The following is a 14338-nucleotide window of genomic DNA, read 5'->3' as shown; positions in this document are numbered from 1 at the left end:
TTTATGGATTTAATCTCACCTTGTTCACCCTCATCCAGCCCATCACCAACCTTGGGCAGCATAGGTGTTGACTGCTTCCTTTGAGTCAGGTAATAAAGACAATAGAGCTGACTGTCATTAGCATATTGATGGCATCTCACTCCAAAGCTCCAGATTACCTCTCCCAGAGGTTCCCTGTAGATGTTAAATAACACAGGGGACAGAAGAGAACTCTGTGGAACAATCTGGGTGGTTCTACATGGACCTGCAGTCCATTTGGAGTCCCCTTGGAGTAAAGCCTTTATTGTATTGGCTCCCTCTCTCTGGAACTCCCTGCCTGTTGATGTTAGGCAGGCACCAACATTGTTTTGCTTTTGGTGCCTGCTAAATAATTTTTATTTAAACAAACCTTTCCTGACTAACCAGCCACGGTTCTGTTGGCACAGTCTGATTTTAAAGCTTTTAATTTTGTATTTTGATGATGGTTTTATTATTATTTCCCTTTTTATTGTTCACCACTCTGATATTTTATTAGATGTAGAGTGGTATATAAATCTTGTAAATAAGTAAACAGCTGCAGTGCTGAACAGTAATCTCCAACACCACCTTCTGGACATGAACTGATAGGAAGGACTAAAACCATGGCAATACAATGCCCCCCAGGCCCCGCCCTACCAGGCGGTCCAGAATGTACCATGGTAGATGGTATTGAAAGAAATTGAGAGGTCCAGAAGAACTAGTAGGACTTCACTCTCCCTCCACTTCAGTTCCTGTCATAGGTCATCCGTGCATTAAATGACATGAGGAATGTGAATGATAGATCTTATGAGTATTCTTTTAATGTTGTCATAATAAGGGATACACATGATCAGCAGGTGTTTAAACATTTTTATCTACTTGCACTTCTGAGATCAATGGATCTGCGAGCTTGAACTTTTAATTTTAACATTAGTTCTGTTAATTAAGTGTTAGTGAGTATAACAACTTCCTATGTATGTGGTCGATTGACTAGTGCTACTAAAGGCTGTGCTTTAGTTGTCTAATATGGGCTGCAGTTACTTTATATTATTTCCCCCTCTTATATTTGGGTAACTAAAAGTATAAAATGGTCAAGCATTTTTGGAGCTTAAAAACAAGCACCAACTATTTTTTTCCTACATGTGTAGCACTTTCTTGGATCACGAGACACGCAGAGCTATGGGAGAACAAGCTGTAGCTCTTGCCAAAGCTGTAAAATACTCATCTGCTGGAACAGTGGAATTCCTTGTGGACTCAAAAAAGAATTTCTACTTCTTGGAAATGAACACTAGACTTCAGGTACCGGAGGAAGGGCGGGGGGACCATGTTGTTTTTAGAATATGAGGAGACGGGAATATTTTAATATTAAAATAGCATGCATACTTTTCAGCTTGCTCCTTCTAAGCCATAAAAAGTAACACTAAGATAACATTTGTCCTTAATGCAGCACTTCTCCTCTGTGTTTGTGAAAATTGTTGCTGGAAAGCAACAATTTTTAGTTAAAGTGTTAGACCTTGAAAAAAGATGTATTTAATTAAAATGATCTGGTGAATGTGCAGTAGTGTTCGCCACTTACCATAAATGATACAGAAAAACAAGGAATCTGCTTTGTTCTCCTGGGCACACTAGAAAACAGGGGATGCTTTAATTAAAATTATTGAAGTCTTAACATTTGAGCACGTATAATACAAATCAGAGTAATGTCATTGCAGAAAAGCAAGAAAGCGCTAATTGCACAGCACGTAGCACTTAAAAATAATATGGCAACACAGAATTAAACATTTCTTCTGAAAACATACTGTTTTGTTGGTCAGGGATTAAAATGCCTTAAATTTAAAATATATTTTGACAAAATTATTGTTTGGCCTTTTTATATGAACTGGCATATGGTTCCTTACTAGTGCTAGATGGTGGCTCTGGTTGAACTACTTTTTGTATTCTGAACATTAGGTCTGTTGTGCCTGTGGCACTGTCATGTTCTGTACTGTATATGAAAGCATAAGGTGTCATTACCAGTAGCTCAGCCAATCAGATTCCACTAAACCCTCCACCCACCCCCTGTAGCTCTAGCAGCTTCATTGGACCCTTGCCCCCAAATATGGCATCTGATTGGCTAAGCTAGTCACCACTTTCACTCTGGATAAATGATTTAAATGAAAATGGTGCACAGCTGCAGCCTCAGAGTTGCTTTCCCGTGTTTGCCATCCAGTTTGCTTCCTCAGCTGCTTTACTTAGCTGCCAGCCAGGGGAGGGGAGCAGAGGGGATGGGAGCCAAGCCAGATCACCCCACTAAAGGTAAAGAAGAAGAAAAAAGCAGGGCAACCATGATGGAGAGGGAGTGAGAAGAGTAGCCTGGCTGCCCAATAAAAGGTTAAAAGCAAAAATGGGGCAACCAGGATAATGGGGAGGCCTTGTCTGGGGCCCACACAAGCCTGCAGTGCTCCTGATTACCAGGGTTATCTTTGCATGGCTGTTGTGTTTTGGCAAGAAGCATAACCAGCACTAATGCAATAGATCTGTATACCCTTTGGTGTAACTGTTGTGGACGCCCATTGGATAGTCCCCATGGTAGCAGCTTGTCTCCTATCTGCAATCCCTCCATTCCCTCAGTATTTTTGAAACTCTTTTAAATTCTTTTTGTTTAATTAAAAATAATAATAATGCATACAAGAGTGTGTGTAGACTACAGATGTGAGAGAATTCCACCACGGACTGAAACGGGATCGAATTCCCTTCAGTCCGTGCCATGGAATCCTCTGCGGAATGGCACCATGAGGTCCTGCGGAGCCAGCAGTCATGCGGCTTTTTCTTCGTTGCCTGCAAAGAGTCACGAAATTTTCATAAATAGAAACGCAGTGTAGTATATTCCGATAAATACATAAGGTTTTTTAAAAAATGAATTGTGCTCACTGCCTTGTTTGTGGGTGTTCTTTTTAAATTGAAATCCTCCGTCTCCTTTTACTTTCAGCCAAAACACTTCCTCTTCCTAGGGGCTTTCCAAAAGAAGGCTATCTTAGGTGTGCCTGAGTGATAAACTATTTTTTAAAGCAATGCTGTTTTCCAGGACCGGCATGGTCATTTTAAAAGGTTTTTTCTTTCTTTAAAACAGCGTTGCTTTAAAGAAATAGTTTATCGCTCAGGCACACCTAAGACAGTCTTCTTTTTGGAAGCCCCTAGGAAGAAGAAGTGTTTTGGCTGAAAGTAAATGGAGATGAAGGATTTCAATTAAAAAACAACAACACGTAAATATTTATGAAAAATAGCAGTTCTTATGGACGTTACGCAGACTCATGGAGATGGCTGGGCACCAGAATTACAGTTGTTGGTAGGGATTTATTTTCGTAATTTTTGGAGCGGAAAAAAAAGAGGAGAATTCCGGGGGCTTGTGAACAGCGGAACAGAGCACTGGCTGCAAACTGCAGAAGTCAAGCAGCACGGAAGGTACACAATTCGTACAGCTCTAGTGTAGACCCATAAGCACTTTAGTAAACTTAAAAAAGGGAGTGGGGGGAGTGCATGGTTTCTTGTATGAGTACTGACTAGATTAGAAGCTGCTTACTATCTGTTTTAGTACATTTAGGGAGCAATCCTATGCTTAGACAGAAAAACATCCTACAACTCCCACCATAACATACAACTCCCAGCATAGCTGGCTGGGGCATACTGGGGGTTGTAGGGCTTTTTTTCTGTCTAACTGTGCATAGGATTGCGCCCTCATTTGCCATACTGTTGACTCGTATGGGACTATAGGAAATGGCTGCAATTTGAATAAGGCTAATGCAACAGTTTATGTAAGGAGCTCCAGAGAAATAAAAGTTCACACATGGGCTACTGTTTCCAACTATCCTTATGACCAACCTTTCTTTGTCAGGTTTGTTTTTGTTGTTTCTTTACACAAAAGTTAAATGTGCTCTGTAGACCTTGGCACAATTCAGACGTAATGACAAATGATGGTTCATTACAGAAATGTACAGTGGTGAGCTACAGGCTTTCATGCTTCATACTCTTCTTCCCTCTTGCTTTGGGCATAATGGAAAAAGATTAGAAGCTTCCACTTCTAGTATGTATAAAACCATAGTTTACTACATTTGGATGAAATAGCAAATGATGGTTTAATGCAGACCAGAACTGGACATTTCTAATCCTTTCTCCTAATGTGCGAATGGAGAGGGATGGAGACCAGGGAGTGGGTGAGCCTAGGGTTTGCTGCTGCTTGCTTTCTTAACAGCAGATGATGTTGTTTCATCTGTACTGAGCCATTGTCCTCTGGTATATCAAGCTCAGTGTCTTTTCCACAATTTCATGTGCAACTGCCAAGATTGCTGCAAAAAGCTTTCCAGATGGAGAGACCACTATCGCTGGAAATTTTAGGAAGCTTATTTAAACACTATTGAGACAGTTTGAAAAGATCTGTTCTTTCCAAGTTTATCGGAAATGTACTAACCTTTAATTTAAATGTTTGTTAGGTACATTTCTCTAATTCCTCTATCTTGGCTGTGTATTGTCTCTAATTAGTGTTTCAATTTGAGGCTGGTGAGTAGTAATTTTATTGGTCTCATCACCAGTTTTCCCTATTGATCTGTCACTTTTCTCCAGCCCTCAAACTTTTATGTCTATTAGCAAACTTGTAACTAGCCATCTAGGTTTTTCTTCCTTCTATTAAGAGCCAAACTTAGTAATTCTCAAGAAGCTTTTTTTCCCAAATTTAACTCTAGAGCCAGAGGGGTCTGCAGATTTACAATTTACTTTATCTGGTGGATTTCTTCTGCCTTCTGTAATATCTATGTTTTAAGGAACTAAGATTTTTAGACAGCTAATTTGCTTGCAGCCTTTGCACAGTACCCAGAAATATCTGTATCCACTATATTATTGCTGAAGGCCTGTAATTGGCTGCACTTTTTCAATTTCCTGTATCATTAGCACAGGAAGCCTCTTTAAAGCATCTTACAGTTTTTTTATTTAACAGTGACCTCATGGCAGTCTTCATGGTTAAGATCATGGCTTGTGCTTCATCTCTCCATTTCTTTTAAACTAATAGATTTGACACCTTGATTGCCCTTGTTTTCATCATCGCACAATCTTAAACAAAAAAATAAAAATTCTATCTGATTTTGTTCCCTCTGAGTTGAGACAAATTAAACATTGGAGTGCCATTAAGATTAACAGACACACAGCAATGATGGGCAACGCAGCCTACTTCACATACAGACACAGGTGTTTTTTAACAGGTGTTGTATTGTGTTGAATATTTATAAAACTCATAGTTATATAAGGGAGGTAGAACTGGCTGTAGTTCCTTCTCACAGGTACGTGCCATGGAAAGTATGCATTCAATGCAAGCAATGTGTGAAGCAGCCTTGCCTGATGACACTTGCTCAGTTCTGGGTACAGGTAGGACGGAAGGAAGAGGAAGGCACAATATCCTGTTTCTCTTCTCTATACTTAGTCCACAAGATAATGTGAAGATATGGACAGTATAGGGCTTTGAGCAGCCTGGGCAAGCCTGCATTCTGTTGGCCCAACAATGTTGGGTCTCATAAAAATAAATCAACCATGCAGTAAATAAAAGAATGCATGGCTTTACATTCTCAGATAAAAAAAATGAGGAAAGTAGTCTGGAAGGATGCCCACATCTTGCCTAGCAAATATTGGCAACTTTTAGGAAGACCTGTTCCACATTGGTACATCCAGTGGTGCAAGAAATGTAGTACAGAACAAGCCAGCCACAGGATAATGGAGGAAGAACTTGCTAGAGTGCAATGCCAGCATAAGAATCACAATAAATTGAATTGCAGTTTAATATTTTATGTTGCAAGTGTGTGTGTATATACACTTGTGTTCAACAAGATCCACATTATTATTAAACAAAATTAATAATTTATGTCAAATTCTTTCATTAAAGGGCAGTGCCACCACATGTCTAAAGATAGTATCATTTAATTGACAATTCTAGTATTTAAAATGAGTGGTATCATAAATCCTACATCTTTCCCAACATTCTCTGTTCCTTCGGAGTCTGAAGGTACAGAATCAGATGTGGGTGCTCTCTTCTTAGTGCTGGACTGCTAGTCATTGGGACAGAGATAAAAAAAGCCCAGCCAGCTACCCAGTACACTGTGCAGTATTTCCCTACCAAGGAAGAACAGTTCCTTGTTCCTTCCAGTGACAATACCTTCCACATTTTTCTCTGCTAAAGGGACAGATAAGAAGGTAAGGAAACAGTTGGGAAACACAGCAGAGTGTTCTGGTGGCTGCTAGGTCAGACTGGATAACATCATATCAGGCTGTGTGTGTGCCTGGCTCCTCCTTTAAATTACTACTAGCCGAAGAGGAAGGAAGAAGATCAGGGCTATAATACAGCCTAACATGTATTAGCTGTATTAGCTCAGTCCTCAGCTTTCTCTGTCTAAGTAGCCTTTCCCAACCTGACACCCTCCAGATGTGTGGGACTACAACTCCCATCATTCCAAGCTAGCATGGTGGCCATGCTGACTGGGGATTATGAGAGTTGTAATCCCACACATCTGGAGGGTTTGGCTTGGATAGCTGACCATTTAACTGGAGGCAATTGTCTCTCACCCAGGCGACTATCTTAGCGGCAAAATGAAAGCTTGTCATTACATTATGAGTTACACATGGGAGAAAAGTGTGCAACATTTCTCTAGAGAGAGAGAGGGGAAAAAAAAGAGAGAGAGAGATTTATCATTTTATATTTACTAGCACAGTAATAGCCCTTGGAATAGCCCTTAGATTGATACAGGGAAAACTTCAAGCAAAGTTACGCAGCTGTCAGAGTTGGACATTAATAGATGTGTTTGAAAAACTAATTAATCCCAAGGTGCATACCCCTAGGGTTCTCTTACCATGCACGCCAAGTTTCATGTGTCTAGGTTTCATGGTTTGGAGCTATACATTTACAGAGAGATACACATAATCTTTTATTATTACAGATTAATTTAAAATACATCTGAATCAAGTTTTAGAATCAAGATCTTGAGTGAATCCGTTGCCTAGAACCTCTGATCATTCCAGAATACAGTAAAACTTCTTTTCTTAAGCACATTTATAATTATTTCAATGTGTGTGTATAGCATTACAAATTAAGTTTTGATTTAGCAGTGTTAATAGGGGAGGAAACTTAGAAGGGGCAAAAAAGTAAGGCATGCAGTCAGGGAATAGAAATTGAGGAAAATATGCTGAAAATGAATCAGAAAAGGCAAGATAGAATAGTTCATGCTACTTGCTCCTGGTTAAATTAAAAGGAAAAATCTCAAAGTCCCATCCCTCTTCAACACCATAATTATATGAGGTGTGTATGTGTTTATATCTATATGTTCTGATACATTCAACACTGAGGAAGAAGGGGCATATTGGTTCTGCATGGAGATCAATTTTGGGGAACACTTTATAGATGCAACATCACTAGTTAGTTTACATTTTTCATTAAAGTTTATGTAGTAATAGACTGGGAGTAGGCAGCCTGGTGCCCTCCAGATGTTTTGGATGACAAATGTCATAATCTCTCACCGTTGACCATGCTGGTGGGGTTGTTGGGAACTGTAGTCCAAAACATTTGGAGGGCACCAAGTTCCCTGCCCCTAGTTAATAGCTTTACTATGCAAGTTCAGAATGAAATAGGTTGGGGTTGAGTAATCTTTCTCTTATAAAGAGGTATTGTGTGCTTTGTATAAATGGCATCAGGCTGTCTTTGCAATAGATTTGCGGCATCTCTTTGGGAGAGTTAGTTTAATTTTGAATTAAGTTTCCTCTAGTGGCTAAAGAGGCCAACCCTTTAGATTAGTCAGCAGGTGTCACACTTGTAGTTCTTAGTGGAAAGGTGTCAGGGTGGAAACTGAGCCCATAGAGCCCCAGAGAGGTTCTGATTCTGAGGAAAAACTGCAATCTGTGGGAAAGGAGCTCGCTCATCTCTCACAAGCACAGCAGCTGGCACAGATTCCTCCTGCCAGCATTCCTGGGATAGATAGTGACCCTGGCAGTGAGAGAGCGCTGGAGGGGGGCTTGCTGGATGCTCGGCGCAGATGCAGGGAGCGACGACAGATGGAGGACGCCAAAAGGAGTCGTTCCGCTTGTTTGGTGCTCAAACAACGGTCGTGTCCCAAGGACCCAAGGGAAAGAGGGAGGATCTCTCCCTAGCCCATAAGTTCAGTGTCTTCCTGTGGTTCTCCTTCAGACGGGGACCAACTGCCTTACCTGGAGCTTAGGCTACTCTGCTATCTTTCCCCAGTGCTGTTCCTTGCTTAGTCACGAGTGATTAGTATCTGAGTCATAAAGTAATAAAGGAATAAAGCCTTGGAAAGAATCCTCGTCATCTGTGTCCTGAGTTGGCTATTGGAGGGGACTGCAAAAGGCAGCTAGGGCGCTCCTGACAAAAGGTTTCTTTTGCTCACATTTATATTAGACCATAGAACACACTTTTTGTCATAGTTCCTATTATAGATAGTCTTACCATTTTCTAGAATTTTCAGTTGTGGCTTAATAGACTTTTACATCGCTCTTAAAATGTCAGCTGAGGGTGATATCCAACATGTAGATATCAAACCACACATTACATTAATGTCAGGAACGCCTTGGCGGCCTCTCTCAGTAGATTCCAATAGCCAACTCAAGACACAGACGAAAGGGAATTCTTTTCAAAGCTTTAATCCCATTACAGCTTAATGACTCTTTCAGATGCTAATCACCAGCGGCTAAAGCAAAGAAACAGCAGCGTGGACTACGCTTCAGGCAGGCAGTTGATCCCCATTTGAAAAAGAGTCACTTGAAGACCCAGAACTTATGGGCTAGGGAGAGATCTTCCCTCTTTCCCTTGGGTCCATGGGAGGCGGCTGTTGCTTGCGCGCCAAACGGGCGCTACGCCTCCTTTCCGTGCCCTCCATCGCTCGTCGCTCTTTGCGTCTGCGTCGAGTGTCTAAGAAGCCCCCCTCCCGCACTCCCTCACTATCTGGGTCACTATCTATCTCTGGAATGCCCGCAGGAGGAATCTCTGCCAGGTGCTGAGCCTGTGAGGGATGAGCTGGCTCCACTCCCACGGATGGCTGTTCCTCCTCAGAATCAGAACTGCTCTGGGGCTCTCTGGGCTCAGTTTCCACCCTGACAATTAATTATGTGGCTTGTATCTGATGCTCCTGCCATTTGCTTCCCAAAATCAACCCCCTCCCCGCCCCAGCAAGGGGGTTAAAAAAAGGCCTCCATTGCCTCCAATTGAGACCTTTATAAAACCTGAGGTGAGGGGAATTTAAGAAACAAATGGGATGCTGGGGAAGGCTTAATCATCCCCTCCTGGTGTGCTGTGGTCCTGATCAAAATTGGGGCTGTGCACATTTACAGTAGAGTAAAAAACAAAAAACAAAGAGAAGGGTCACCTACATACTGCACACATCAGAGAAGAATCAAGATGTTTGATAGACTGTCCTGAGCAAGGATGTCTAGTTTGGTGATCTGACCTTGCCAGAGGATGCCAAGGCAGCAACATAAACAGTAAAATTGGAAGCTGTTGCATTCGTTCTCTGAAGTAGTAGTGCTTCATGTCCCACTGCCATGTAGCAGGTTACTAACAGATCAACTGCTTTGTCTTAATAGCTGGTCTGGTCTTTTTCCAAGGCACAGCTCTTAATTCTTCCAAAAATGGTGGCTGATTTCCTGATTCAAGGAGTTATTTGCTGTTCAAGTGACAGGTTATCACTCTAAAATAGCGGAGTTTAAGTATTGCATAGGACAGGAAGGCCTGGCGTGCTATGGTCCATGGGGTCACGAAGAGTCAGACACGACTTAACGACTGAACAACAACAACATCCTAAGCTATCGTAAAAAGCAAACACAATGTGTCTTATGGCACCTTTAACAAATTTATTGTGACATAATCTTTTGTGGACTGTAGCTGATTTTTGACCATGTCCTAGGAATGCAGTGATTTCAATGCTGCTGCTGCTGCTTCTCCTCCTCCTCCTCCTCCATCATCATCATCATCATCATCATCATCATCATCATTATCATCATATCTTGTTTGTTATTTATAAAGCACCTGTAATTGCACGGTGTTATACAGAAGGTCTGCTAGCAGGCTTACAATCTAAATAAAGACAAGACAGGTTAGGTAGGAAAGAGAAATAAGGGGGAGTATATGTGTAGAAAACCGTCCTTGAATTCTGGAAACTGTCTCTGCCTTTAGTTGAAATGTGCTATGTTTTTCTCACTTTTATCAGAGTAATATTCAACAACACGCTATTTGACCTGGCATGAAAACAGGTTTCTCCCCCTCCCACTGACTATGGCCCTGTCAAAAATGTAGTTTAGGAACACTGAGATGAAAGATACTGATGAGAGTTGGTGCAAGGACACAACCCTGTTTACTCTGTTTTTGATGACAACACTATTAGAAGTAGATCTTTTGGACAATACTATGTCTGCACAGTACTATGCCTATTGTTTTGGAAGGATTAGGTGAGATTAATAAGCCTTGCACAAACAGTCTTCCCAAGGATCTTGTGGAGGCCTACTCTTTTGACCATGCCAGATGCTTTGAGATTGACAAAGGTGAGTGAGAGAGAATAGCCTACACTTGCAGTGCACCAGCTACAAGAGCAAAGATTGCACATTTAGCTTCAAAGCAGGAAAATCATGTCTGAGGATATGCTTGATCAGTAAGTTGTGGTATCTTCTCAAGATAGAAGGATAACATTAGCCTCCCTCCTGACTTTGAATTGCCTGTTCCAACATCATGCAGGATGTGGAGTTGCAATAGTAGGCTGGCTATACCACCCACTCAGCTGGGATGCTATCCTTTCCCATTTCCTTTCTAGTTCCCAAGATGTCTGCAACTTGGCTCTGCATTTGATGTGCTGTGGGCTACTGTTTGAGTTCTTTAGTGATGGGTAGCTCCAGCAGTTCATTAACTGATCCGGTTCAGACATAATGACAATCCCAGGCTGCCTCATTCTGCCCTCCTTAACTTATGATGGGTGGAGGTTAGGACGCTTGATTTACAGTTTACAACAAACCATAATTTCTTCTTCCTTCTAAAAACACAAAAAATGATGTAATGTTGCAAACCACAGGTTGTTCATACACCAGGATACTAAACCAGGATTAGATGTTTGCTTTGATAACTTGGTGTGCTAACAACCTGTGGTTTGCTCAAACCACAATTTCCCATATTTGGATGAAATGGGAAACTGAGGTTCGTTGCAGGAGCAAATGGAAGGTTCTTATCTCTTACCCTCACACATGAAAGAAGGAGGAAGGCGAGGGAGGAGTGTGTGAACCCAAGACTCACTGCAGCTTGGGTATGTAATGACAAACCTTGGTTGTCATTACACCTGAACCAAATCGCTGAGTGCTGTGTGGGAAACCTCTTGTTCTAGTAGAATACAGTTTGATGATCAAGCTGTGACATCTTTCTGTTAGTGATCACCATGCTATCAAGAGTGTTCAGGAGGTGGCAATGTTAGTTGCAGCGGGACTGTAAACCCAATGGACATAGCAGAAATATTTACTAAGGGGAAGTTTGTATTTCTTGGCACAAGTCAGTCATTGTGTTGATTTGCACAGCATCTAAATGCAATTTACTCCTTGACCTGAGTTCCTAAAGTGTTCTTGGTGTTAGATTAATGCTGTGTTTTTAGGTAGGTTGCATTCTTTGACTCAATAATAGGCAGAGTTTTCACTGAGCAGGCCTCACAGCATTTGTATTATCACTAGTTGTGGTTGTCTCATAGATGGCCTGTTTTAAAGAACTCTGACTGCTCCCTCTGTTGGAGTCTTATCCACTATCTGTGGATATATGTGATACAGCTCTGCCACAAATAGTGCTGAAACAGATACATCAAAATGCAGAAAGTAAGTAAATATGTGGGGCGTTGCCAGATACTTAAAATATTCAGGACCCAAGGCCCACAAATCTGCATAGAAATTGCATATACTAATTTGACCCACTGCTTACTCAGGGGAGATTTAGCGTTTCCTAGGGGAAGCATTGAAACAAACTGAAATGCTTGTTTCTGGAAGGAGGCAGGTCACCAGATCTCCCTTATGCAAGCTCTGCTGACCTGCCTCCTATTAGAAATGATCATTTCTGCTCATTTTGGGTTGCCCCAGAAGCACTAAATCGCTTTTGTGGAAGCAGTGAGGGCCATTTGCTTAATGCAGTCAGTGGGGCGGAAAAATATCAGTGGGGTGGAAGTGCCCCATTGGATTCTGCCCATAGTCTCTCTTCAGTTACAATTAATTTGCAATGATTGGGGAGGGGGAGCAAAAACAAAACAGTGACTATTTTATGAGCCCCTCCCTCACACACACACACACACACACACACACACTAAAATGGCAACTTTTGCGCCAGAATGGAGTTTCAAACATTGGACAGAGTACTAATCCAAAATCAAGCCAAGGGAAAATCAGAGGATCAACCCCAATTCATTTCCCAGTTCCCACCCAGTTCCTGCTCCAAAATGTAAACATTTCCCCTTCAATTAATTACTCCATTCATTCGTCATTATTACCTCTAGAAATTAAATTCAAAATAAGATGAAGTGATGCATAATTCTATTAGAAGGTGTACAAAATGCCAGGTGGGTAGTGCTGGAGGGTGGGGCAGAGGAGGTAGAGGAAAGGGGCAAGGAAGAAGATTAGCAGTGAGAGTAGAGGAGAAGGAAGGAATGGGCACTTTGCGGAGGGGAAGGACAGAGCAAAGACTGGGCAGCATGGAGGTGACATGAAGCTTGGAAGAGATAAGGGAAGCAGAGGCAGGGGGGTTGGAAGGATGGCTCTCTCCCTTTCTCTGGTCTGCAGTTTCTGTAGTTGTCCCTCCATGTGGTAGGGACTTGTGACACTCTGGGTTTGGATGATCAGTGGAGGAAAAGAAGCCACTGTGGCTTCTTTTCTCCGCCTTGTGCGTACTGCTCATGTGCCCGCCATTTCCCTTATTACCTCAAAACAGTGCGAGTTGCTGCATTGTCTGAACCTGGCAAGGTACGCAGGGGGATGGCTTCCAAACCATCCTGTAACCCCTATAACAAGCCATGTGGTGTGAGGTGGTTTGGAAGCTATCCCCACTGTGCACCTTTCCGAGTTCGGATGACATGGCAAACCACGCATCAGTGAGGGTAATTAGGGGCACGTGAGCAGCATGTGTGGAGCAGGGAAAAGAAGCCACTGTGGCCTCTTTTCCCTTCTGATCATCCGAATCCAGCCTACACAGAGAAAGATACAAACAGAGCAGGCTAGGAAGCCCCACACTAAGTACCACCTCTCTGTTCACCACATTACAGGGCAGGGACACATAAAGATTGAGAAGAGCCATTTCTCTCTCTCCCCACTCCCCACCCCCCACCCCACACGACCAGGATCTAACACATACTTGTTGTACCTGGAGAAGGACCTCCTGCCAAGATTGTTTAATCTTTTAGGAGAGCAATAAACACATTTTTTCCTCTTTTTTCCCAACTCTTCCCTTCTGCCCTCCCCCTTTTCTCACTTTACCTCTTGGAGGAAAATTGCCCCGATCCCAAGCAAAAAGGTTAGGAAAGAAAGCTTCCATTGGTGTCAATGGAACCTTTCCCCCTAAACTTAATTGCTGTGGGGGGGATTTGTGTGGGGCGCACAGCACGTAAGGACGGGAGGGTTAACCCTTTCCTACCCAGCTGTGATCCCTCTGGAAATCCCCTGTGATTGACCATTACGTTTAGAGAAAACCTCCCACTGGCACCAATGGAAGCACTTGTTTCTAAGATTAATTGAGATGTGAGGTTCTTGAGGGGTTATTGCAGCATATGAAGATGGGAGGGTTAACCCTTCTCTCCCTAGCTGCAATCCCCCTTGAAAATTGTCCCACTGCATGGCAGTTAAGCTAAGAAAAAAAACTTCCATTGATATCAATGGACACTTGGGGCTCTGGGGAAGAGAACTGGGGCCCTGGGAAATATACTCGGGGTTGAGGCCCCACAGTCCCAGCCTAGTAAGACCACTGGTTTATATCAGTGCTGAATTTATATTGTTTTAATATAAATAAGATATGCTAAATGCGTAAATCTTAAATGTATTGTATATCATTGCAGTTAAGCAATAAGAATGCTTAAATATTGTTTCAGCAGAATGTGTATGTCTTGTTGAAACGCCCAACTTTTTCTCCATTCCCTGCCCTCTTTTCTCCCCTCACCCCCAACAGCTTTGTACAAAGGAAGTGTATTGACGCAATAGACAATAATGTTTACAGAGACAAAGATTTCTTTTGAAGAATTGATTAAGTAAATGTTTGTAAGTGTATTGAGAATAAACTATGCAAATGTTTGGCTTTCCGGAGGAGTTTCATCCTTGTTTGATGATT

General features: G+C 42.1%; 1 protein-coding gene across 4 annotated transcripts in view; it reads left to right on the top strand.

The window, feature by feature from the left end:
- PCCA (propionyl-CoA carboxylase subunit alpha) overlaps nt 1-14338 on the top strand; it is a 343861-nt gene that overhangs the window by 163228 nt on the left and 166295 nt on the right. For all 4 annotated transcript variants that reach the window (XM_084844685.1, XM_084844684.1, XM_084844686.1 and 1 more), the window contains one exon: nt 1146-1296. In XM_084844685.1, coding sequence (XP_084700811.1) covers nt 1146-1296 — 151 coding nt within the window. The remainder of the gene's footprint in view (nt 1-1145; nt 1297-14338) is intronic.

Source organism: Heloderma suspectum, chromosome 3 (genome assembly GCF_057233095.1).
Source record: "Heloderma suspectum isolate Gila_16-S chromosome 3, 16-S_ref, whole genome shotgun sequence".
NCBI lineage: Eukaryota > Metazoa > Chordata > Lepidosauria > Squamata > Helodermatidae > Heloderma > Heloderma suspectum.
This window is presented reverse-complemented; position numbering and strand designations above follow the sequence as displayed.